This window comes from Acinonyx jubatus, chromosome B3 (genome assembly GCF_027475565.1).
Source record: "Acinonyx jubatus isolate Ajub_Pintada_27869175 chromosome B3, VMU_Ajub_asm_v1.0, whole genome shotgun sequence".
NCBI classification, from domain to species: domain Eukaryota; kingdom Metazoa; phylum Chordata; class Mammalia; order Carnivora; family Felidae; genus Acinonyx; species Acinonyx jubatus.
In genome coordinates, this window is record NC_069386.1 from 57,004,288 (window position 1) to 57,030,286 (window position 25,999).

Here is a 25,999-nt window from a genome sequence, read left to right on the forward strand (position 1 = left end):
TGGGGAACTGACAAAGGGCCCTCACTTGGAGATACTTGTGGACAGAAGCACAGGAAACATCCAGAGATGTGCCCCCGTGGTCCCCTGCATTCAAGCAGCACCAGGAAAACCAATGGAAGCGGAGTTCATGCTCACAAATGGCCCAGATTTTTTTCCATTCATGTAGGCACTCTACACCCAGGTTAGAGCAGCCATGCTAACCATCCTGTCCTCTGCCATCTGGGGGTGATCTGTAATCAACAGCAGCCCGCACACTGCCGACTGACCATCCAGAAGGACTGCTGCCCAGGTGCACCAGACTTAATATCTCACTGCTCCAGTGCACAACCCCACTCCACACACACACACACACACACACACACACGCACACACACACACAATGTGAGGCCCCAAAAATCCAGACATAGAGAGCAGAGATGGTGATGGGGGCTCATGGGTGGGAAGCCTTCATCTGCCATTCTCCTCACCTGTGGGACTGAATGACACAGCTCAAGATTTCCCCACTGGCCAGGGCAGAAGTGAATTAACCTCATATATTTTAATGGCACCAAACTAAGTCCTGTCAATTCAAGGAGTGCCATAGAGCCATCTACTGGTGACAAGTGAAAAGAGAAGTCATCGGAAAACAATAAACAGGAAAAAATAAAAATAATCAAATTCGACTTTAATAACTTCATTATAGAAATGTGGCAGGAAGTGTCACCTCACTCCCTTCAGTGCAAAAAAATATAAGAGACACTTAAAGTTACACATGCCTTTAGTGAATGTGTTTAGGGAATTAGAACTGTAATATACTAGAAAGTCATCTAGCACATGGTTCTAAGGTGCTTTCCAATTCTCTCAGTTCTACATGTTCAAATTCTATAAAAATAAGACATGGGTTCATTTTCTGAAACCTGAAACCTGCAAGTTTAATTAAGGAATTTGAGATCCTGCAGCTTGGCTGACAAATGATACACTCAGCACCCTGTTATTAGGTGCTCTGCATATACAATCACAGAGCATGCATAACATCTGAGACTGAGTTTCCTGAATGGTCATGAGGGTTTTTAACAACAAACAACAAGCTACAGGACTTGGGAGCAAGGCTGGAGCAATAAAGGCCTCATTTGATTAAGGTGCCCCCTTTAAAGGGCAATATTGGATTTAGAAATTGAGCTATGCCACCTAAAACACCAAGCAGCAGCCTTGCTGCTTAAAAGAAAGCTGATGAGTTATGTTCAACCCAACTCCTCCATCCTCACGGGCTTAGAATGTGACTCTAATGTAGAATGTGACTCTAATGCACTCTCTGCTTCCGAGTACAAAACCCAGAAAAGACGGCTAGGCAGAGGCTAGGAAGAAACACCTCAGGGTCATTTTCATAGCTTATGGGCGTAATTCCAAAGCCCAGCGCGGGACATGATCCAGCCTGGGGTGAATGCTACATTTGAGCACAAAACGGCTGACCTTCCGTTTAGGGTCAGAAATCGGCTAATCTGTTTCTCAGACTTGCTCCACAGAAGCTGAGCAGATAGATCAAGTTTAACTAAAAAGATGCCAGACGCCATCACCAAATGAAAATCTTGGAGACGCGGGGACCACCACGCGTTGAGTACACAGCGCCACCTACAGCACTATCGGTGCAATTCATCTTGGCCCTCTTCAAAAGCAGCACGGGGAAAAGCAGAAACAATCTGGGGAACACTTCAGGTACCTACACAGGGCAGAAAGTATCTAACCTAAACTTTAAACTTGGCAGTTTCTATGTTTATTTAAGGGTGGAAAAATTAGAAAACTCCAATAATATGGAGGTGTTTGGGCTAATTGATTATAGGCTTCTGTTTGCTTTCTTGCTTGCTTTAAGCTAACAGCATTGAATTCTGACATTGTGATTTTTTCCCCTAAGGTTTGTTGCAAGGATTTACCAGAAAGTAAGATCAATCAGAAATAACTGTCAAGAGCAGCTCACCCTGAAATCTGATCTGCAACATTCAGTCAATCATCTGCCATCTCTGAAATTCAGAAAATAAAACCCTAGTAGAAGAGGCTCCAGAGTTCAAACCTACAGAAGCTAGAATTAGATGTGACCTTAGCTCAGAACTCTGGAAAGGGCTGCTACAATCACTTTCCCGCTAACTCCTGAAAGTCTACCATCTTCCTCTTCTTTTGAATCCATTTTCACTGATTCCATTTATGTTTTAATTGGTTAAGATTAATTTAATTGGTTAATTGGTCATGTTTAATTGGTTAACTGGTTAAGAATCTACCACGTGGTCCAGGGAGAGAGAAAAACAAATATAAAGACGAGATTAGCTCTTAACCTTGAAAACTTATGCCGTTTACAGGTACCTGGGTGGCTCGGTCAGTTAAGCATCCAGCTTTGGCTCAAGTCATGATCTCACAGTTCATGGGTTCGAGCCCCACGTCGGGCTCTGTGCTGACAGCTCAGAGCCTGCAGCCCACTTTGGATTCTGTATCTCCCTCTCTCTCTGCCCCTCCCCCACTCACACTCTGTTTCTCTCTCTCTCTCAAAAATAAATAAACCTTAAAAAAAAAACCCTTGCCCTATTTATACTGCCTGGTATAATTTTATCACTTTAATATAAAGAAAGTGCTTTAATATACAGATCCATGTTTTCTACCAAGTTTTATTTGCTTAGAAGAAGAAAGGTCACTGTGTTTGGGCAAGCAAGGAAAACTTCATGCAGAGGGGAAAATCTTACCTCTTCAAATTCAAGCTCAAATGTCAATAGGAGATGGTCTGTGAAATAGAATGGCACAAGCAAAGTCATGGAGGTACTAGATGTGCCCTCCATAAAACAGCACTCACAACTGTGTGCACACACACACACACACACGTAGAAAGAGGGACAGATAACACCTTCACTCACACAAAATCTACTCTCATTATCTGTCTCGTTATCCTGCTTTGCTCTCTCTCACATTTATTATCACCTGATTTATATGTATTTCTGTGATTACTTTCTGTCTCCATGACAAGCTACACAACAGCAAGAACTTTGTTTCATTCACTGCTATGTTCTTGGTACCAAGCCTGGCGCATTATAGCTTCTATATAAGTACGAAGGAAGGAAGGAAGGAAGGAAGGAAGGAAGGAAGGAAGGAAGGAAGGAAAAGAGGAGGGAAAAAGGGAGGGAGGAAGGGAGGGAGGGAAGAAGGGAGGGAGGGAGGAAGGGAGGGAGGGAGGAAGAGACAGAGGGAGGAAGAGAGGGAGGGAAGAAGGGAGGGAGGGAGGAAGGGAGGGAGGGAGGAAGAGACAAAGGGAGGAAGAGAGGGAGGGAGACAGGAAGGAAGGAAGGAAGGAAGGAAGGAAGGAAGGAAGGAAGGAAGGAAGGAAGGATGGATGCAAGGAAGAGAGGAAGGAGGGAAGAATAGGAGGAGGGAAGGTACTTAGGACACCCGCTGAGAAGCAAATGAGGAAGATCTTGGGAAATTAGATATTAGGGATGATGAGGACACAGTATGAGGTGTCTTAAATGCCAGGTGAGAAGCTTTGATTTTTTTCTACCTCATCAAAGCTGACAGGTTGTTCAAGAGATAATGACAGTAGCTAAGCTTTTAGAAGATTGATCTGGTGAAAGTAAAGGATGAATTTGAGGGGAGACAAAACGGAGGTGAAAGGAGCAGTTACCATGAAATAAATAGTAATAGTTATGGGTTACAACCATTGAATAAAATGGGAATCTATAAGACCTTAAAGATATAAACAAATAAAGGAGTACAAGTCCAAGATGAATCTGAAATATCCTGCTGTGTCAGGAAGTGAGGAACACTCAGAGGTTAATGAAGATATGTCAAAAGGACTAAGGAGTCAGCTTAAAGGGGGTCCCACTAGCTAAACCTGAACATTTTAAACTCTAAAATAAATGACAGTGATGGCTTATAGCTCACTGAATAAAATGAGAGTCCATGAGACCTTAAAGGTAAAAATAGATAAATAAATAAGGGGAGGGGGGGGGAGGCAAAGCCCTTCCTTACAGTAGAATGCCAGCTAATAAATGAAGATGGAATGATGGACATAGAAAATCACCATTTGGGGGGCACCTGGGTGGTTCAGTCAGTTCAGCATCTGACTCTTGATTTGGGCTCAGGTCATGATCTCACAGGTCATGGGTTCAGGCCCCATATCAGGCTCTGCATTGACAGTGCAGAGCCTGCTTAGGATTCTCTCTCTCTCTCTGCCCCTCCTCCACTTGTGCTCGCTCTCTCTCTCTCTCTCTCAAAATAAATAAACTTAAAAAAAAACACCATTTGGCAACCATAATGGAGAGAGTTATTAATAATTGCTAAGGCACATGAGTAGAGGTTTAATGAGGAACAGGATATTGCTGATTTCAGACTATCTCCCCACCAAATATTTGCTAATCACAATGGGGAAAATATGGTGGCTTTATTGGTGTAGAAGTCTGACAGAAACCAACTTGACAAGGTGGTCAGGATTAATATCACCAGATATTAATGGGAAGAGTTACTATCAGTTGCCTGCTGGTATGATGCACCAAGAGCACAGCATCCTCTCTGTGGAATTCCTGCCAAGAATGTACGGCGTGAGTCTGGTCATGAGAACACATCAGACAGACCCAGGTTGAAGGTCAGCCTTCAGAATGGAAAGGTCAGTACTCTGTAAATCTTTCTAGTCCACGCAAGACAAGGAAATACTGAGGAACTACTCCAGACTGATGGAGACTAAAGAGACATGACAATGAAATATAGTGAGATCCTCGGCTGAATCCTAAACCAGAAAGGCCGGGGCGTGGTGGGGGGGGGGGGGCGGGTGGGAATGGCATTGTTGGGAGAGTTGGAAAAACTTGGGTAGAAATGTATTAATAATGATTTTTTTCATTTGGAGGATTGATTGGTGGCTATAAGGAAAGTACTATTTGGGGGGAAAGATCCCATGTAGTACTTAGAGGTATAGAGTTTTGATATCTGCAACTTGCTCTTAAATAGTTCAGAAAAAAAAAAGAGTGATAACAATGATTCTGTATCATAACAAGGTTTTATTTTTAATTACTATAAGATAGTATATATAAAGCACCTTACACATGGTAGACTCTCATTACAAGTTAGTTGTCTCCCGCAAGAAAGAGGGAGAAAATGCTAAGGCTGTGTTGACACACTCTGTCCAAAATAAAGACATCACATAAACTCTCCAACTTACAAGGGGGGAGGCCCACCCTAAGAGAGAAGTGCTAATAACAGGTATTTAGCAACACACAGTATAATGATAGTTCTTTTTGGATTACAAAGCACTTTTGAGTTCATTATCTCATTTTATCCTCATAGTACCCCAGGGAGACAGGCAATTATCATTATTGTTGCTGGTTTTTTATACTATTATTACAGTTATTATTATGAAGAAATGGCAGTTCAGAGACCTCAGAGTAGGGCTAAATAAATAATAATTAAAATGATGGTTTACCTTTTCAGGGAGAGAAGCAAGATTATACTCATAACTTGCACGCACTCATATTAGGCTATATAATAGCCTAATATTCTCAGGACCCAAAAGAAAACACTATAATTGTGTACTCACTCTGGATCTGGTCCAGCCTGATCTTAACATTCCTGAAAATGGGCCCTATGACCCCCAGTATATGGTTTCTACCTCTGCAACAGTTAGAAGATGAGTAAGTTCTATGGATCTAATGTGCAGCATACTGATTATAGTTAATATTACTATATCATATACTTGAAAGTTGCTAAAAGAGTAGATCTTAGATGTTCTTCCCACAAAAAAAAGAAATGGTAATTACAGGACATGATGCAAGTGTTAGCTAATGCTAGGGTGGTCATCAATTTGCAATATACAAGTCAATTATATCTCAGTAAAGCTGGGGAAAATGTCAATGTCATAAAAGACAAACAAAGGCTATGGAAATGTTCCAGATTAAAGAAAGCTAAAGAGACATGACAACTAAACGTGGTACCCCCCATGACACTGGATCCTATACTAAAAGAGGGAAGTGCTTGAGAGGAGATCATTAGATCAGTAATAAAAGTACAATATGAACACCAGACTAGGCAAAATATTGTATCAGTGAAAATTTGTGAGGTTGATAACTGTACTATAGTTATGTCAGAGACTACCCATATTGCAATATTTACTACACCTAGTACTATACTTTAGTACTTAGTGTAATGCAATATTTAGGGTTAAAGGCCATGATACATGTAATTTACCTTAAATTATTCAAAAAATGCATATACACATATATATATATAATATGTATACATATATAAATGTATGTATGTATATATAAATGTGTACATACAAATATTCCATATATTTAGAGAGAGAGGAAGAAAGATAACACAAATAAGCAAAAATGAACTATTGGGACCTCATCAAAATAAAGGACAGAAAAGGAAACAATCAGTAAAACTAAAAGGCAACCGACGGAATGGGAGAAGATATTTGCAAACGACATATTAGATAAAGGGTTAGTACCCAAAATCTATAAAGAACTTATCAAACTCAACATCCAAAAACAAATCATCCAGTGAAGAAACAGGCAAAAGACACGAATGGACACTTCTCCAAAGAAGACATCCAGATGGCCAACTGACACATGAAAAAATGCTCCACATCACTCATCATCAGGGAAACATAAATCAAAGCCACAATGAGATACCACCTCACACCTGTCAGAACAGCTAACATTAACAATTCAGGCAACAGCAGATGTTGGTGAGGATGCAGAGAAAGAGGATCTCTTTTGCATTGTTGGGAATGCAAGCTGGTGCAGCCACTCTGGAAAATGGTATGGAGGTTCCTCAAAAAACTAAAAATAGAACTACCCTACGACCCAGCAATTGCACTACTAGGCATTTATCCACAGGATACAGGTGTGCTGTTTCGAAGGGACACATACACCCCAATGTTTATAGCAGCATTATCAACAATAGCCAAAGTATGGAAAGAGCCCAAATGTCCATCGATGGATGAATGGATAAAGAAGATGTGGTATATATATACAATGGATTATTACTCAGCAATCAAAAAGAATGAAATCTTGCCATTTGCTACTATGTGGATGGAACTGGAGGGTATTATGCTAAGTGAAATTAGTCAGTCAGAGAAAGACAAAAATCATATGACTTCACTCATATAAGGGATGAACATAAGGGAAGGGAAACAAAAGTAATATAAAAACAGGGAGGGGGACAAAACATAAGAGACTCTCCATAAATATGGAGAACAAACTGAGGGTTACTGGAGGGGTTGTGGGAGTGGGATGGGCTAAATGGGTAAGGGGCATCAAGGAATCTACTCCTGAAATCATTGTTGCACTATATGCTAACTAACTTGGATGTCAATTAAAAAAATAAATAAAATACCAAAACACACACACACACACACACACACACACACACACACACACAAATGATAAACAGGAGCAAAATGTCCTGATAGGTGAATCTGAGTAAAGGGTATATAGGGGCTCCTTGCACTATTTCATATTTGCAACATTTTGTAAGTTTGAAGTTATTTCCAAAGAAAAATTAGGGGGAGGAGAAAGAAAGAAATGGTAGCCTGGGCCCCCACTGCTGGATTCTAGAAGAGCTAATAATAGACAGGAAAAATTCAGGTCTGTCTTTGGCCCTGATCAGTCTCTTTTCTGTGCACATTTAAATAGCTGATGCTTTAATAGCACTCTGGTGCTAATCACACACTGCTCTGCGTGCCTTATGTGTACTAACTCATTTAATAATGGTTCACACATTATTATCCCGTTTGATATCATAAGCCCAATTTTATAAATGAGAAAAGGGTATAAATGAGCAAATCAGTAACCCTGTATGAAGGGAGGTCACCCTGGGCAAGTGGGGAAGCCAGGACTCACATCTGCCTCTTTCTGCTCCATGTTCAATCCCCTTTCCACACTTACGTGGTTTCCAAACCTGGGTGAGCACCCTACTCACCTCAAGAGTTTTTTAAAGTACAGACTCCCAAGTCCTCCCTCAGCTTCATTGGTCAGAACCACCAGAGAGGGGATACAGACACCTATTTCTGGGTTTGTTTGGTTGTCTGCCACCCTCTTCTGCCGCCATTAAGCTCTTCCATTGCCCCTACTCCTAGCTATCTGGCGTGCCGCTGAAGACACCCTCCCAGACCACTGCCCCTACTCATCTGGCCCCTCTAGCCTATGGCCTTCTCTATGGAAACATAAGCATCCAGAGTCCCTGGGTCCCTTGGAGGCTTTATCTCAATGACATAAGTGAGATCTGTGGCCAGCTGATTCCAGCTGAAAGGTATAAGGCACCACAGGCCATTCCAATCTTCTATTTGACTCCTATGTGATATGGCATATGATGATTCTGTGCTTATATGCTCATTACCACACCTCCTTCACTGTAAAAACAGGCCCCTGGTATGAAAAGCCGTAACATGGGATCCCATGTCAGTAAGCAGGCACTCTGTGAACCCTTGATGATACTAGCAGAGGCACAGGAAAAGAAAACAGGTATCTGAGGGAATCAGTTCCATAAAGGATGGATCACTGTCCCCTGCAGTGTGATAGAGGCCTGGTGGCATCAACTTGCCAGCAAATCTAGCTGGACTCCTTAAGAAGTAGTACCGCACTGAAGGCTCATTTTTGGTCTCTGCCACCAACACTTTGGATATTCAGCAGTGACAGTAACTGGACCAGTTTGGGTCAGAAGGAACCCATGCAGAGCCTCTATCCCTGCTACTGAAGTTCCACCATCCATGGACCCATCGTGTGAGCACTGCGGTGACCAAGGGCAGAGGCTGACAGACATCTACCAGGTGAGTCACCTCGTCTACCTGGTTGTGGAGTGACCCTTCTGCTGGGTCTTGATGGTCAACATAAAGATCTACATGCTTTGTGACCACTCCTCTGGTTCAATCAAAGGCTTCTCCAGAATCCTGGCCTCAAATCTTCCACACCTATTCCTTCCACACTAACCAAAGTATTCACCACTGCCTAGGAGTCTGTGTAAAGTACCTCAGGCCATCTCTCCTTCCATACAAAATAGACCAACAAGGGTACTTCTCACAGCTCAGCCCATCAGAAGGATTTCTCTCACCACAGGGTCCACTTCTGAGTGGAGCAGTAGTGTGACAGCAATCCATTTTCAACCCCCTACCCACAGACTCAAGCTCTTCTCCCAGTGTCATAGAGAACCCCTCACCCCATCCCACCTCATGAAGCCATGATGCAAGCCAGAGGAGACATCAGTGCGGCAGGGGTGGATGCCACAGGGATGCAGACCACTTTTTCAGGTAACACAGATTGCCAGGCTTCAGCCCAAACTGGTCTTGGCATAATCCCCAAGCAAAGCCTTTTAAAAAGAGAAAAAGTTGATTCTGAGGTACCACCAGGTTTGGAAACCAGAGATATGCACTTACCTGGTGTCAACACCGAACACAGCTATACGGTAAGGCTTCAATGCATAAAGTAGACAGGGTCTTTGCCCTCCAGAAGCCTCAAGTCTGGTGTCAGGGTGAGGGGTGTTGGGGGGGGGGGGCGGTCAGTGTATACAAACCTCTTTAATGAAGGTTTAAAAACTGTCACTTTAAATCAATTGATAATTAGAGACTAGATTGCAATACTTATAATCAGAAAGGGCCTGTTGAAATGAGGCAATCAGAAATGGCCTTTCCCAACACCAATATTCCCCTCTGTGAAGAATAAGTAGAACTTCACAAAAATAAACTCAAAATGGATTAAAGACCTAAATTATGTGAGACCTGAAACCATAAAACTCCTAGAAGAAAACATAGGCAGTAATTTCCTTGACATCAGCCTTCACAACATTTTTCTACATACATCTCCTCAGTCAAGAAAAACAAAAGCAAAAATAAACTATTGGGGGCACCTAGGTGGTTCAGCCGGTTAAGCATCCAACTTCAGCTCAGGTCATGATCTCATGGTTTGTGGGTTCAAGCCCCACATCGGGTTCTGTGCTGACAGCTCAGAGCCTGGAGCCTGCTTCCGATTCTGTGTCTCCCTCTCTCTCTGCCCCTCCCCCGTTCATACTCTGTCTCTCTCTGTCTCTCAAAAATAAATATATGTTTTAAAAAATTAATTAAAAAATTAAAAAATAAACTATTGGGACTACACCTAATAAAAAGCTTCTGCACAGCAAAGGAAACCATCAACAAAATGAAAAAGCCTATCGAATGGGAGAAGATATTTGCAAGTCATATATCCAATAAAGGAGTTAATATCCAAAATATATAAAGAACTTATCCAACTCAACACCAAGAAAACAAATAATCCAATTCAAAAATGGATAGAAAACCTGAATAGCCATTTTCCCAAAGATATATAGATGGCCAAAAGACACCTGAAAAGATGCTCAACATCACTAATCATCAGGGAAATGCAAATCAAAACCACAATGAGATATCACCTCATACCTGTCAGACTGGCTAGTGTCAAAAAGACAATAACAAGCGTTGGTGAGGATGTGGAGAAAAAGGAACCTTTGTGCACTGTTGGTGGGGATGTAAACTGGTATGGGCATAATGGGAAAAAGTATGGAGGTTCCTCAAAATATTAAAAACAGAAATACCATATGATCCAGTAATTCCACTGTTGGAATTTACCCAGAGAAAACAAAAACACTAATTCAAAAATATATACCTAAGTTTTTTGCAACATTATTTACAGTAGCCAAGATATGGAAGCAACCCAAGTGTCCATCAACAGATGAATGAAGAGGATGTGGTGTGTATGTATATATATATATATATATATATATATATATATATATATATATGGATATACATACCCACAATGGAATATTAGCCATAAAAAAAGCATGAGATCTTGCCATTTATGACAACATGGATGGACATAGAGGATATTATGCTAAGTGAAATAAACCCTACAGAGAAAGAAAAATACCACATGATTGTACTTATATGAGGGAAAAGAAAAAAAAGGAACAAAGCAGAAATAGACCCATAAATTCAGAAAACAAACTGGTAGGGGCACCTGAGTGGCTCAGTCAGCTAAGCATCTGACTTGGGCTCAAGTCATGATCTCACAGTTTGTGAGTTTGAGCCCCGCATCGGGCTCTGTGCTGACAGCTCAGAGCCTGGAGCCTGCTTCAGATTCTGTGTCTCTCTCTCTCTCTGCCCCTCCCCTGCCCACACTCTGTCTCTATATAAAAAATGAATAAACATTTAAAAAATTAAAAACAAACAAAAAAAGAAAACAAACTGGTAGTCGCCAGAAAGGAGGGTGCTGGGGGGTGGGCAAACTGGGTGAAGGTGGGGGGTGGGAGGTACGGGGATGAAAGGTATAGCATAAAGAATATAGTCAATGGTATTTTGTAATATTTAATAATAATTACAGTAATAGTAGTTTAATAATAATTTAATGAAACAGTAACTACACTTGTGGAAAGCACAGCATAAGGTACAAAGTTGTCAAATCACTACATTGTACACCTAAAACAAATGTAACATCATGTGTCAACTACACTTCAATAAAAAATTAATTAAGAAATATTTTTAAGGGCAGATTGTATATGTTTATATATTCCTTTGTGTTATTATTGATAAAAGCAGAGGGTATGCAAAATAAATATTTACACACTCAATTTTTTTAAAAAAAAAGAGTAAGTACAACTTAAACGTACAGAACGGAAGCTTCAGTCAGACCAAGAGTTGGGAACAAGGGGAAAGGCGGGGAGGGGCGAGAGAGCGGTGGAAAAAAAGGAAGACTGGAGCCTTTAGATTACCTCAGGCAGAGGAAAACAGCCTCTCCAGACTTTAATTCCAAATGTTACCAAGGCAAGGGAGTGCCCAGGACTAACATGAAAGGAAGATCTAGAAAAGTGTGGAAGCTTGCATGCATACACACACGATGTGGCTTGCCAGCCATAACTCACAAAAGCCTCTGGTAGCTTTACAGTTTCGCCCCATATGGTACTGATGACCAACCTCCCAAATGGTACATGACGCCTAATGCAAAAATTCTGCCTCCTGTCACAACAGATGCAGCATAATGTTCTGTTCCAGAAATGTGCTCACAGTACCTGCAGCCCGTTTCCCAATGCCGCCCTGTCCTTCCAATACATAGATGCATACATATACATACATACGCATACATACATGCGTACGGTGTTCACGTGGATTTTTACCTGAGTCAAAATACAACGTCGGTTTCCCCCAGGAAAAGCGAAACCGTAGAACAATATGGAAAAATGAGGAGCGCGCCCTCTTGTGGCTCTGGCCTGACCCTGTCGCTTCCTAACCACGTGAGCTGGGCCAGTTGCTTCTCTTCAAGCCTCTGTCGTCGGTAAAACGCTCTCAGGTACGGTGATTGTGAATATTAAACAAGAAATTGGATGCAGAGCGCCTAGCCGGGTGTCTAGTTGATACTATTTTGAAGAGGACTGTGACTATGACCGTGGCTGAGCAAACTCACCTGAGCAGGAAAGTGTCAAGGCCAGGGAGCGCGGTGCCCTGGTGGGCCAAGTGGCTGGAGAGACGGGCCCGGGTTCCACGTGACGTCAGTTTGGGCTCCTTTACAAGGCGCTTATGGCGCCGCCAGTTAATGAGGCGCAGGTGGTAAACATACACAGCTTGGCATCGCTTCAAACCAAGCGTTTCTAGGCCCAGTTTGTTACAAGATCAGGAAGGAAAGAAGCCAGCGGAGACCCGCAGGTGTCCGCAGCGCGCAAGTGCTCCAGTCCTCCTGCATGGGGCGCCCACAGCCCAGGCAGAAGGAGAGCCAGCAGCGCTCTCCCCTTTCGCTCTCCACCAGCCATTACTTAATTGGTTGGGTCACAGAACCCACTGAGGAGCTCCATGAAGCTGAAAGGGCCGTTATTGGCAGGTGCTGGCAGGAACCCCCGGTGTCAGCAGGCTTCCTGGAGGAGCTACGGTTCCCCCTTCCTAGTCAGTAGGATGCTTTGCAAGTAACCAAGAGGATCCTCCCTAGGAACTCAGGATCCCTTAGATTCAAGCTCCTCCCTTAGATTTAAGAGGACAGGAACCCATCTTACTCACCTGGTGACCCCCTCAGCTGGTCAGGCCACATGCATATGTGTTTGCAGAATGAATGAATGAATAGATTAAAGTTGGTGATGGAGTAGAATACAGGATGTGTCCACCTTGTTATCCTTGTAATAAAACTAGGTTTTTAACCTTAGCATCTGCTTGGAGAATCAATCCTCTCCCCTCCCAAATCAACTTACACAGAGCTGACACAGTCCTCTTCCCTAAGAGTGGGCACGTGACTGGTTCAAGAAAAGTCAACCCCAGCTTGGACCATCAAATCTCTTAGCAGATTTTTACCATCTTCACAGTCAGAAAAGAGGGACTGTTGCTTTAAGGGGCAGGTAAGCCTGATGTTGCCTGGGGCCTCTTTGTCTGCTTGTGAGGCGGTACTGAGGAGGAAACCAAAACAAAGAAAGGCAAGCCAGAACTGGAGAGGAACACCTTGAGCCTCTGGATCTGGCCATGCCTGAACTCCTTCTCAGGTTTATAGATGTATAAGCCAATAAATTGCTTTTTTGCTACTTGGAAAATAAGAGAATTTGGACTAATACATTTCTCCATTTTCTTTTACTCCCAACCAGAAATATCACAGGGCTGAACCAGGAGAAGCCTTCCAAAGTAATCCTAATATCAACAATTTTTCCAAGACACTGTGAGAACAAACAGGTGCAGATACCTGTTAGGCTTCTCATTTGTTATGAGATCTTGAAAATCTCTCAGGCCTTTTGACAATGACCACAGAGTTCCTAGTCACAGATGACGACCCATTTCTATATTTACAAATTGGACTCAAAACTTTTATCTTAACCATAACCGTTCAAATTACTGTGTGTTTACAATTACTGATGTTTAAGCACCTATTGTATTTGCATATAGAAACCATTAGAAGGCATTCCTCAGTTAGAAGACAGCCACTAGTCAGATCTAAGGTAGGACATAAGGATGTATTTACAAGCTGGACTATAACTGATTTGGAGGAAGCAAACTAATAAAATGAGCTTTGCTGGAGCAAAATGGCACACAGTGAAGTCCTTGTGTCTCATGGCTCATTTGCTCAGATAAGAAAGGGGTAGGGTAAAGGGAGTTTTATATCAGTCTTGTTAAATTTCAGAGTATGGTCCCCAGTCAACAGCATAGCATGGACTCCAGGAGGAAGCGCCCTGGCTGACAACTGAGACAGGAAATGAGGTGAAGACAGAGGTGTAAGGCTGGTCAGCAGTTGTCCCAACACCCCTTCCTCACATCCTCCCATTGTCCCGTATGGGGATTGATGACCTCTCATCATTTTAATGAGACCCATCCCCAGGTCAGCCACTTTCTCTCCTCTCCATCCTTTGCCTCGTGACCTCTTCCTCCAGTCTGCTCCTCTCACTGCTTTGCTTTGCTTCAGGCCTCTCTCTACCATTCACAGTACTAGGCATAAAAACAGGGTCCTTAGGCCGAAGAGATTGCCAACATTTCCCAGTCCTAGAAGGTCTCCCATAAACCTACCAAAGGAAGATTTATAACTGCTTTAGCCCGAAGGCTGGATATTCATCAGCTGTGGAAAGATATGTTAATCCCAGGTTTGGAATACTAATTTTTTATGTCAAAAATACTTTGTGGTTTTATTCCATGAATATCACTGACTGAGGGAGTCTGAGTAAAATCCCATTGGGGAAGATGGCTGCGACTCCACGGTTGGCAGGGGCTTGGGGATCTAACCTCTTGGCAATGCCTCTCTTCCTGTCCAGAACCTTCTCTTCAGCTCTTCTCCTTCTCCATGACGGCATTACCATCCATCACAGTCACCCAAGCCTGGGAGTCATCCCGTCCTCCATATTTCCTTACCCCTTACTAGTCATCTCAAAGCTCTGGGCTTGTGAATCCAGCCCCTCTTATACTGACCTCTGTATTAAAGAAGCAAGCTGGGAAAAGACAACTAGTTTCATTTAGAGCCTGCCAGTGAGTGAGGGGCACTTGCATCAGACTGAAAAACAAAAGAAAAGAAGCCCTTTCCCCTCTGGCAGTAGGGGGCATGTGTGTCTGCACACGTGAGACTTGCAGAGATTTGTAGGCAACCACCTATTCTGATGTGTCGGACAGCTGAGAGCAATGGAGCCAGTATTTCCTGCAATTTCTTCAGCCTCCTGATCGCCTAAAAACCAGCAGTAATTTTCCATGACGTTTGTTTCCCCATCTATTCCTACAGTTCTGTATATACCTACTTCCCAATGTTCCAGGAGGCACCAAACTTTCTGTGAAAAGCCAGATGGTAAACATTTTAGGCTTTGAGGGCCACGTGCAGTCTCTGTCACAAGTGCTCAACTCTGCCATTGTAGTGCAAAAGCAGTCCTGAACAATACATACACAGAGGAGTGTGACTGTGTTCCACTAAAACTTTATTTATAAAAACAAACAGTGGACTGAATTTGGTGCACAGATCCTAGTTTGCCGGCCTCTGCCATCTTCAATTTCTTTCTGCCTGAACTATTTATACAGTGGTTTCTGTTTGCCTAATGCAGTTCCCTAAATATCCATGAATACACTCCTTCCTTAGTGCCTTAATTCAAGCCGTCTTCATCTCTTGTTAAATCTAGTTGACCCTGGCTTTGGTCATGTCATCCGGAATCTTCTTCTCCATCCATACCTCACTCATGCTGCTACAATTGACTCCCTGCCATTTTTATGTAAACTCCTTCAGTGTCTCCCCACCCCTTTTAGTTTACCTTGTGTCAGTCAAGGTCCCAATAGGAATCAGATGACAAGGTTTAGTTAGGATCATTCAAGATAGGCTCATTTACAAAGGTGGCCTGGATTAGGGGAGCCACAGGCACAGTGGAGTCATTTGGGGTTTGTATCCATAGGGGTGTTTCCACATTTAGGCCCATGGGGACTGTGCAGGAGTGATCCTCAGAATGCAAAAAGAGAGTCATTCAGAACGACCAGGTTTGGAGTTTTTGTTTCCATGTTGATTTTTCTTAACCTAACTCTTCTCAGACTAGTACTTTTATAAAATGCAATCAAAATTTATTAGAAGAAAATAGGATATTTGAAAACACATAAAGTACAAGCTCAATTTTTTGTTATTAGATTCAACAGATATAAAATATCCCTGTCAAATTGCTATGAAAGTTTATAAACTCTTACTCTCAATTTCCGTTATTACCTCATCATGGGGCCAAGACAACCCTGCAGAGAGGGAGCCAGAGGAATTAACTCCCAACCTTACTTTCCTCCCTCTCTCTCATTCCCTACCAACAACCTTCACTGGCCAAAACCAACCAGAAACCAGGCAGCAGGAGAGACTTTTCACACAACCCATGCCACCCAGTCTCCTAGGGCAGAGGATGGGGTGCCGAGGTGAAGGGTGGAGCTGGAGGAACAGAAAGCAACACAAGGAATCCCAGCTTGTGATGAACACTGGGTGTTATATGCAAGTGATGAATCACTAAATTCTACACCAGAAACCAATTTTACCATATATGTTAACTAACTAGAATTTAAATAGAAACTTAAAAGGAAAAAAAAAAAAAAAAGAAATCCCAGCCCTGTCACAGAACTAGAATAAACAATCCCAAAATGTGTATGGAACCACAAAAAAAAAAACCCTGAATAGCCAAAGCAATCCCAAGGAAAAAGAACAAAGCTGGAGGCATTGTGCTTGGTGATTTCAAACTGTATTTCAAAGCTATAGTAATCAAAATAGTGTGGCATTGGCATAAAAACAGACACAATGCAACAAAATAGGGAGCCCAGAAATAAACCCACACACATATCATTAAATATCAACAAAGCAGCCAAAAATGTACAATGGGGAAAGAACAGTCTCTTCAATAAACGGTGTTGGGAAAACCGGACAGCCATATACAAAAGAATGAAACTAGACCACTATCATACACCACACACAAAAATTAATTCAAAATGGATTAAAGACTTGAATGGGAGGCCCGAAACCATAAAACTCCTAGAAGAAAACATAGGCAGCAAGCTCCTTCACACCAGTCTTGGTGATGATTTTTTGGATTTGACATTAAAAGCAAAGGCGCCAAAAGCACAAATAACAAGTGGGACAACATCAACCCAGAAGGTTCTGCACAGCTAAGGAAACCATCAACAAAATGAAAAGGCATCATACTGAATGGGAGAAGATATCTGCAAGTCATAAGTACGATAAGGAGTTCATGTGCAAAATACATAAACAACTCATACAACTCAATAGCAACAGAGAGAAAATCCAGTTTAAAAATGGGCAGAGGATCTGAATAGACATTCTTCTAAAGAAGACATATGAATGTCCGACAGACACATGACAAGTTGCTCAACCTGACTAGTCATCAGGGAAATGCAAATTAAAACCACAATGTGATATTACCTCACGCGAGCCAGAATGGCTACTATCAAAAGACAATAACAAATGTCAACAAGTGTCATGGAAAACCCCACTTCTCCCAGGCAGGCAGGAATTCCTAGTCTAAGGCAAAGCTATTTCTGAGTGCTTCATTCAACTACCAGAGTTAATGACAATAATAATAGCTTCGGTCCATACGCCAAACTGCCAAAAGCTGTACCTTGATTCTTTTAGTGCTTACATCAATTCTGTGAAGTAGGTGTTACCACCCACTCTACAGGTGACAAAATGGTGATTTAAAAGCGTGAGTTGGAGGGCACTGTGGTAGGGTTCCCGGCCCTAAGGAAAGAAAAAAACAAACAAACCTCAAGGCAACCTGGCTGTAGGCATGCGTGACAACATCCCTCATGACCGTGTAACATGAGACCACTTAATCAGACCGCATGTTTGTGTGTTACCATATATGGGAGACAAAGAAGTAAAAAATAGGTAGAAAACTACACCACGTGGCGTTCGGGGCTCAGTTCTCCAGGTACGAACCCAACTGAGCGGTGCTGGCAGGAATAAAGTTACTTCCTGGAAAGAAAAGCCTCAGTGTCAGAAAGAATCCTGCTACAGCATTTGGGTAGCCCAGTCATTAAGCATCCAACTCTTGATTTTGGCTCGGGTCGTGATCTCACAGTTCATGAGATCAAGCCCTGCACCGGGCTCTGTGTTGACAGTGTGGAGCCTGCTTGAGATTCTCTCTCTCTTTCTCTCTCTCTCTCTCTCTCTCCCCGCCCCCCCACCCCCTGCACACTCCTTCTCTTCAAAATAAATAGATAAATGTTAAAAGAAGAAGAAAAGAAGCAGCAGAAGCAGCAGCTTGAGTTGAATGCTGAGACACTGAATGGGAGGGCCAGTGAATGGGAGGGCCAAGACCCAAATCCAGGTCTGTGGTTCCAAGTCCTGCGTTCCACTGGGCTGTCCTTCGAGAAGATCTGAAGCCAGCTTGTGCATGGCAGCACCAGAGAGCCTATCTTTCTGCAGCTTCTGACCACTGTTGGCCTGTAAGGCGCCCCAGATTGTACCTGAGCGATGCGATCGAAGGAGTTTTACCACATGCAAATATGGAAAGCTATAACTTAATTTAGGGTCGTTTGAAGCATGCTCTTCTCCAAGGAAGTTAATTTTAAAAATCAATATTGAGAGAGGGAAAACTGCCCAGTATTTCACCATCCATCTTTCTCAACTGTCTTTTGTGATCTTTCTATCTATCTGTTGCAAAGTATTAACCTTCACTTTCTCCAGCATACGGACAAGCTATCTCCTTAGCTAATTGGCAGTTAACCTAACTAGAGGGGTACCTGGGTGGCTCAGTCAGTTGAGTGAATTGACTTCAGCTCAGGTCATGATCTCAGGTCATGAGGCTCCTGAGGTTGAGCCTCACATCCGGCTTTCTGCTGTCAGGACAGAGCCCACTTCGGATCCTCTGTCCCCTTCTTCTCTCTGCCCCTTCCCCACTCATGCCCTGTCTCTCTCTCTCTTTCTCTCTCTCTCTCTCTTTCTCTCTTTGAAAACAACAACAACAACAAAAAAAAACATTAAAAAAAAAAAAAACCTAACTAGAGAGACTTGGTTTTCATTAATCCATCCAAAAAGGCTCATCTTATCCAAAGCATTTCTCTTGTTCCTTCCTTCCCTGAGATGATCCTTCCCTGACTGAAAGCTCCAAGTGTGGTCTTAGGGATGAATGGAAGACACTATTTTAAAATCAGACTGGAGTGGGGGCACCTAGGTGGCTCACTAAGTTAAGTGTCCAACTCTTGATTTCAGCTCAATGTCACTGTTGATGAGTTCCAGCCCTGCATCAGGCTCTGTGCTGACAGTGCAGAGCCATCTTGGGATTCTCTCTCTCTCCCTCTCTCTCTCTGCCCCTCCTTCTATCTCTCTCTCAAAAATAAATAAATAAACATTTAAAAAAATGAGACTGGAGTTATCCAGTGCATGAAAACAATCAGAGAAGCTATTCTTAAATATTGGGTTACAAAAGCCACCTTCCTCAAAAAGAGTACTATTTCATGTTTTTGATAATTTTGTTCATAGGATTATTGTAGGATTATGTGAGAAAAGTATCTAGGGCTGACTATATCCCAATACCCTACTGGGCATGGCACATAGATTTATTACATTAATTCATTAATTAGCAATTTTCTTAGCCAACACAAATGATCTGTGCTCCTTGAGTAAGTAATTACTCACCAATCTCCTACTCCTCTCTGTAATCAATCTCTAGGTCTTCAACACATATGAAGTATAAAACACAAACAGTACTTTGGAGTGTGATTCTTTTTGTTTTCAGCAACTTTATATGTGGTAATATTAGAGCAACAGAGAAAAAGACACTAAGACATTATTAGTTGTTATCACTGGAGGATGGATTTGGGCTAATTTTTATTATTTTTGTTTATGTCTGTTCTCCAAATTTTCTACAAAAGTTAGGCATAAGAAAAAAGCACTAAAAATGTCTTTAATACCAAAAACATCTACTAAATCTGAAACCATGTTCCCCCTGGTGACTTAAGTCTCATTTCCCTCCCTCTACCCCAGTGGTCCCTAAGCTGCCACCCCAGCTCTATTATTACACCCATAGCTCACCCAGGGCAGGAATTTCAATTCCCTAGAAGAAGCTCCAGGAACAAGGGGAGGAGACTAAGGAGAGATTTCTCAAGTCATTGGTCCTAGCCTGAAAGGCATCAGCCTCTGAGTCAGAGGCCCCACCAGTGGAGAAACCACACACCCTCGTCTCTATCCTGGTCTTACGCCCCTGCTGCCTGATCCCAATAACTGGAGGCAGTCGAAAGGGCAGATCCCTCCCTTGGCCAACCCCACATGTGTGGTTGAGATAGTCTTCAAAGGCCAAGTTTTCCTGGACTTCTGGCCAATAGTGGTTACTGCTCCCTCCAGCCTTGGCAATAAATTCCGCCCAGCTAATGCAAATCCAGAAGAAATCCCCTGGTGCTTAGAGGTTTATTCAGAATGCATGATCATAAACAGACCCAGGAGGCTCCAGTTCACCTTGCAAGAGATTTCAAAGAGACTCGACCTAAAGCCTCAGCTATTCCCAGAATCCCAGCCCATTGCTAAAAACGCAGAAACCGTCTTCACCAGCATGTTTGTCTACAGCCAGGGAGAAAGTAATGGCTGGCTCTTCCCAGGACCTCTTGGGCATTGCAGAAGAAGGTCATGTGGGATGAATAGCCCCCAGCTCTCCCTGACTTGCATGCCTTGTGAGAATGGGCAGCCCACCAGGAGCCAAGCTGCGGCCACCTCAGGCCAGGACTCAGAGTACAGGGCAGAATAATCCCACCACTGCCTGTTTTCACAAGCACGATGTGAACGTAGCTTTTGTGGCTCTCCTCTCCCATTCTAGGACTGGGGCAGGGCTCGGTGGGGAGAGTGTTCCCAGGAGCATGGTCAATATATTGTCCAGACAGGACATTTTGGAATGAAAGGGGCACTGGCAAGATAACAGATGTTAAATAGGAATATTGCAGACAAACCAAATGTGTGGCTACCACAGAAAACATCTTCCACTCCTATTGCCCGGGCTCTGCTGAGGGAGTGGCACCCTGTTCTCTTTCTTCAGAACTTGTGCCACTGAGGAAAGTCTACTTTCCAAATCAACCAAGGCCTCATCCAGCAACCCCCTGGCATCCCAGAAAGAGAAGAGGGAACTATCACATGAACCACAATAGTGTGGGCAGAGCCCTCTCTGTCTGGTTCACCACTGCATCCCCTGGGCCAAAATAGTGCTCGGCAGGTAGTAGGTGCTCAGTAAATACTTGTTGGGTTAATTCACAAATGGCTGAGCAGTTTCTCAAGTCATCAGCAGAACTCCAGGAAACCAGAGAGACTTGGCAATTCCAGATAACACTGTTGCCTAAAGTAGGTAGCTGTTTAGGTTTGAACTCTGAACTGTTGTAAAAATCTAAGGTTTTGCATAGACTGCTATGCATTTCCTTTTGGTGGAGTTTATAAATAAATATAAAATGTACAAAGCTTTAAAATACCAGATTGGGGGTGCCTGGGTGGCTTAGTTGTTTAAGCCTCTGACTTCAGCTCAGGTCATGATCTCACAGTTCATGAGTTCGAGCCTCGCATTGGAGCCTCTGCTGTTAGCACAGAGCTTGGTTTGGATTTTCTGTCCCCCTTTCTCTCTGTTTCTCTCTCTCTCTCTCTCTCTCTCTCAAAAATAAATAAACATTTAAAAAATGAAATGAGATGAAATGAAATGAAATGAAATAATAAAATAAAAATAAATACCAGACTGAACTGAAACTAAGTTTCCACAAGTAAACCAATTGGAAACAAATGATTTTGAAGCCACTGCTGAACTTCAAATAAATGATATTTCCAATGTGAACTCATTCAAAATTTTACTGGCCAAATTTGGGACTGAATCAAGCAAATGCTCATCACACACATCAGAATTCCTCTAGCCCCATCCTCACTGTGCATAAGTTCCCTGAGAAGCAGGTGCCATAAGAGAGTAAGATTTGCAAGAGGTTCAGTGGGGCAAAGGTCTGCAAAGTCTAAAGAAAAAGGAACAGAAACAGGAGAAGCATGGAGGGCTTTCAGACCATGATGCAGGCGGGACACCTGGGAGAGGAAGGGGGGTAGGTAGGAGGGTCAGGGAAAGAGAATCTCTGATGACACAGTTCTAAGAAAGCTTCAGCCAGGTTGATGGGGAATAACTTGGAGCCAGCTGCCAAGTAGAAGAGTCCCACATTCTACAGGAATGTGCCAGCATCGCATCAGTCATTAACCAGGAGGAGGTATGGCCTCAGCACAAACATGGCGGCCGAGGAGAGGGCAACAACCACTATGACCCTGCTGAGGAATTCTAAGCATCACATGTTCAGGGCTCTCACACACACACCACTTGAAATAATACTCTCCCTGGAGTGACTTTGTGTGAATCCAAACAGGGTCTGGCGAAAATGCATCAGCCATCAATAGAACACTCACAGTAGGTAACAGGTAAGCTCCCACCAGCAACTTTCGCTCCCAACTGCTGTAACTTTTCGTTCTACCAGTCAAGATAAAATTGTCTCATAGAATCTCAATCAATGGCAAGCTTTTATTTAAAAAATAGAAATCTAATCTTTCATTTGAATATTTCTGAAGAATCAAACTCATCCTGGGCATATCACATGGTAGCTGTCCAGAGGCACTGAAAAAGGAGGCATTTGGTCACCATCACCCAGCAGTAAACTCTTTGCACAGTTTTAGGTTTTAAGTTCTTCATGCTGCTCTTGGTCAATCAACGACTGTGATTCGGGTTCAGAAGCCATCCAAGGAGAGCAAGGGTTGAGCCATCCTTAACTCATACCCAGATGGAACAACTTCCGCAGAATGGCTGGTCCTCCCCAATAACCCCTGTAAGAAATGACATACAGAAGATTATTTGTTTCAGAAAAGATGGGGGTGACTTCAGCAGCAGAATGTTGAAAGGGAAGCCAAGTTGCTCACACAGCTTGCTTCTCAGCACATAAAGCAAGACTTGTCTAGTGAGGTAGAAAGATCCCATGATCAGGAGGGGACAACATACTTTGGATCCTGGCTTTGACACTGACTTGCTATTTGAGCCTGGACACGCAGACTCAACTCAGCAAACCTGTATGAAGCCTCTGCTACATGCAAACTGCAATCCTTTCTACTCTCATTTGCTTGTAAATTAAGTATAGTTCAGGGTTTCTCAATCACGGCCCTACTGACAATTTGGACCAGATATTTCTTTGTTGTGGGACTGACATGTGCATTTTAAGATGGTTAGCAGCATCTCTGGCCTCTATTCACTAGATACTCACAAGCATCCCCTCCAGTTGTGACAATCAAACATGTCTCCTGATATTGCCAAATGTCCCCTTGAAGACAAAATCACTGATATACATACCTGACTTAACTATCTCTTAAGGGTTTGGACAAGTGAAATGAGATTATCATTTTTTGGACCAAGAGAATCTTAGTTTTTATTACTCTATTTACTTACTGAATGCCTACTATGTAGCTTTTTATATGTCATCTCATTGATCTTCATCCTGTGAGGTAGGCAATGTTAAGTTCATTTTGTAGATGAGAGTAGTTAAGCAACTTGCCCTAGGACACACAGCTAGTAAATGGCAGAAGCAGGACTCAGGGCACAGGTCTGACTCCAAAGCTTTTGCTCTTAATCACTATGTTTTATTTTTCCTAGAACACACACACACACACACACACACACACACACACACACACACACACAAGGTGTCAGATGAAAAAGTACTTGACATATGAAATTGATTTACTATTATTATTATTGTTGTTGTTGTTATTAATCCAGTAGCAGGAGAACACAGCTAAGGTTTCAGATCCTTCATAGGCTGCCATCACAAATCCCTAAGAAACAACACAGCAAAGCAGATCCCCTGTGCCATTTCTGCCTTGGGTCATGATGTCTCCTGTAGCTTGAAGGCTTCCTTGAGACAACCACCCTGCACAAGGCGGTGCACAAGGTGGAGACATGCCAAAAGGCGTGTCTCTCTACCCTAGGTGATGACCTTACCTTAGCATCATGTTCCAATACAGGAAAGGCATCAGGTCGGCCTTCATGAGGTACATGGAAAGTCGCTCTTTGCTCTGGTCAAAGGGGAAGGTTTCCAGCGGCTGAGCGTTGTAGTCAAACTCCGCAAGAATCACACGGTTGTAGCCAGTCACCAGTGGACACGAGGTGTAGCCATCATACTAAATTTGCATGTGAGACTGAGTTGGAAAGTGGCTCTTTATCTGGCATTATATAATACTTCAGAATTTATTATTTACTCTAAGTAATTACGGTTTTATGTTTTTGAATATTTTTGTACAGTGAAAAAATGGAAATTATATAACAAAAATATACTGAGGACAAAAACTAAAGTGCCCATATTAGAGAAACCTATTAAGGAAGTGGCAGAATTGTGAGAAAACACTGCTTTCAGGCAGAATAAGAGATGATAATTCAGACAGTGGTTCTTACAAGGCATACAAACCTTCTTTGTTGGTGTTTGATTCTTCATAACCAGAGAAATTGTTCTGTCCAGTATTCCTGACTGGGCAGCTATAAGAGAAATGGAAAAGTCAGAAAAGTATAAGCATCTAGGTTTTCCAAGAAAACTAATTTGCAAATAAATGTAGACAAATTAAGCCTCCATTCCCTATCCCTCTAGATTTTTTCATTGTTTTATTATGTTTAACTTTTTTAAAGTTTATTTATTTATTTTTGAAAGAGACAGACAGAGAGAGAGAGACAGAGAGAGAGAATCCCAAGCAGGCTCCACACTGTCAGTGCGGACAAAGCCTGATGTGGAGTTTGAACTCATGACCATGAGATCATGACCTGAGCCAGATGCTTAACCGATTGGGCACCCAGGCACCCCTATCCCTCTAAATTTTAACTAGAACATGACTCATCTTACCACTTGAAGTTCTCGCTACCAGGAGGGGTTCTTCAATTCATCAAAAGCCTACACAGATGCCTCTCTAAGTTTGAAACTCAAGAGCCAGCTCTCTCCAAATAAGAAAACTGTTAGGGTGGCCCTATCCCAACCGCAGACCCCCTACTCCTAGGGGTCAATAGTTGTCAACTTGGTCTGTGTGTCCAGAATCCCCTAGACTTTCATACGTTCCTTTGTTCTTGTTTAGACAGCCTAGATTGCCCCAGGTATATTCAATTAGGTAACACAGTGAGCTTTCCTCTGTACTAGAGCACCCTGGCTAAGGCTGGACCAAATATAGACAATTAGATAGATAGGTAGTTCTTGTTTTTGATGGTAAGAGTGGGAGACTACTGTTTTTACTATGAAAATATTCAAACTCTTATCTTTCTTGTTTCATCTATCCCATCATAGATGCTACTTTTATTTTTTGGAGTATTTTCAGAGCAAACATCACAACAATTCACCCAGAAATATTTCTGTGTATATCTCCGATATATGAGGAACTTTTTAAATACAAACACAATAGCAATTTTTAAATACAAACGCAATTCAATATACCTGAATTATTAGCAATAATTCCTTAATACCATCTAATCCCAGTCTGTGCTCAATTTTGAATAATTAAGACTGCCCTTTTAAAAATACAAGCAGTTTGTGTCTCTCGAGGTGGAAAACTGGATTTGCTTTTGAGGAAAGATGGATTAGATTTATAATGTATAATACTCATTAAAGCGGTTGTTTTGCAATCCCCAAAATCAGGAGTCAACAAGCTTTTTCTGTAAAGGAAAATGTTACACCTTGTGGGCCAAGAAGCAAATATCAAAGATATTAAGTAACAAGAGAGAAAAAAAAAGTTTATTAACAAAATCCAAAACATAACAATAATTTTCTGTAATACAGGTCTACTAGTAAGAAGAATGAAATTCTTTTTTCTGAACCTCAATGCTCCCTATCATAAATTGATTATAAATGTTAACCAGTAGAAATCATTCCTAGCCAGTTGTACAAAAACAGGAAGCAGGTTGCATTTGGCCCACAGAGTGTAGTTTACTGATGCCCAAATCAAAAGAGCAATAATTTTTTTTCTCGAATGAGCAGTTTCAAAAAAATGAGGAGTAAATGATTCCGCTTTAAAAATATTAACTGGCTGTCCTCATTGTCTTAACATCTCCAAAGATCCTATTT

General features: G+C 42.3%; 1 protein-coding gene across 2 annotated transcripts in view; it reads right to left on the reverse strand.

Annotated features, from left to right (window-relative positions):
• Nucleotides 1-22,420: 22,420 nt before the first annotated feature.
• Nucleotides 22,421-25,999, reverse strand: part of SQOR (sulfide quinone oxidoreductase) — a 49,156-nt gene continuing 45,577 nt past the window's right edge. For both annotated transcript variants that reach the window (XM_053224056.1, XM_053224057.1), the window contains exons 8-10: nt 24,368-24,435; nt 23,905-24,083; nt 22,421-22,739 (exon numbers count right to left, since the gene is read on the reverse strand). In XM_053224056.1, coding sequence (XP_053080031.1) covers nt 22,682-22,739; nt 23,905-24,083; nt 24,368-24,435 — 305 coding nt within the window. In that variant the 3' untranslated portion in view covers nt 22,421-22,681. The remainder of the gene's footprint in view (nt 22,740-23,904; nt 24,084-24,367; nt 24,436-25,999) is intronic.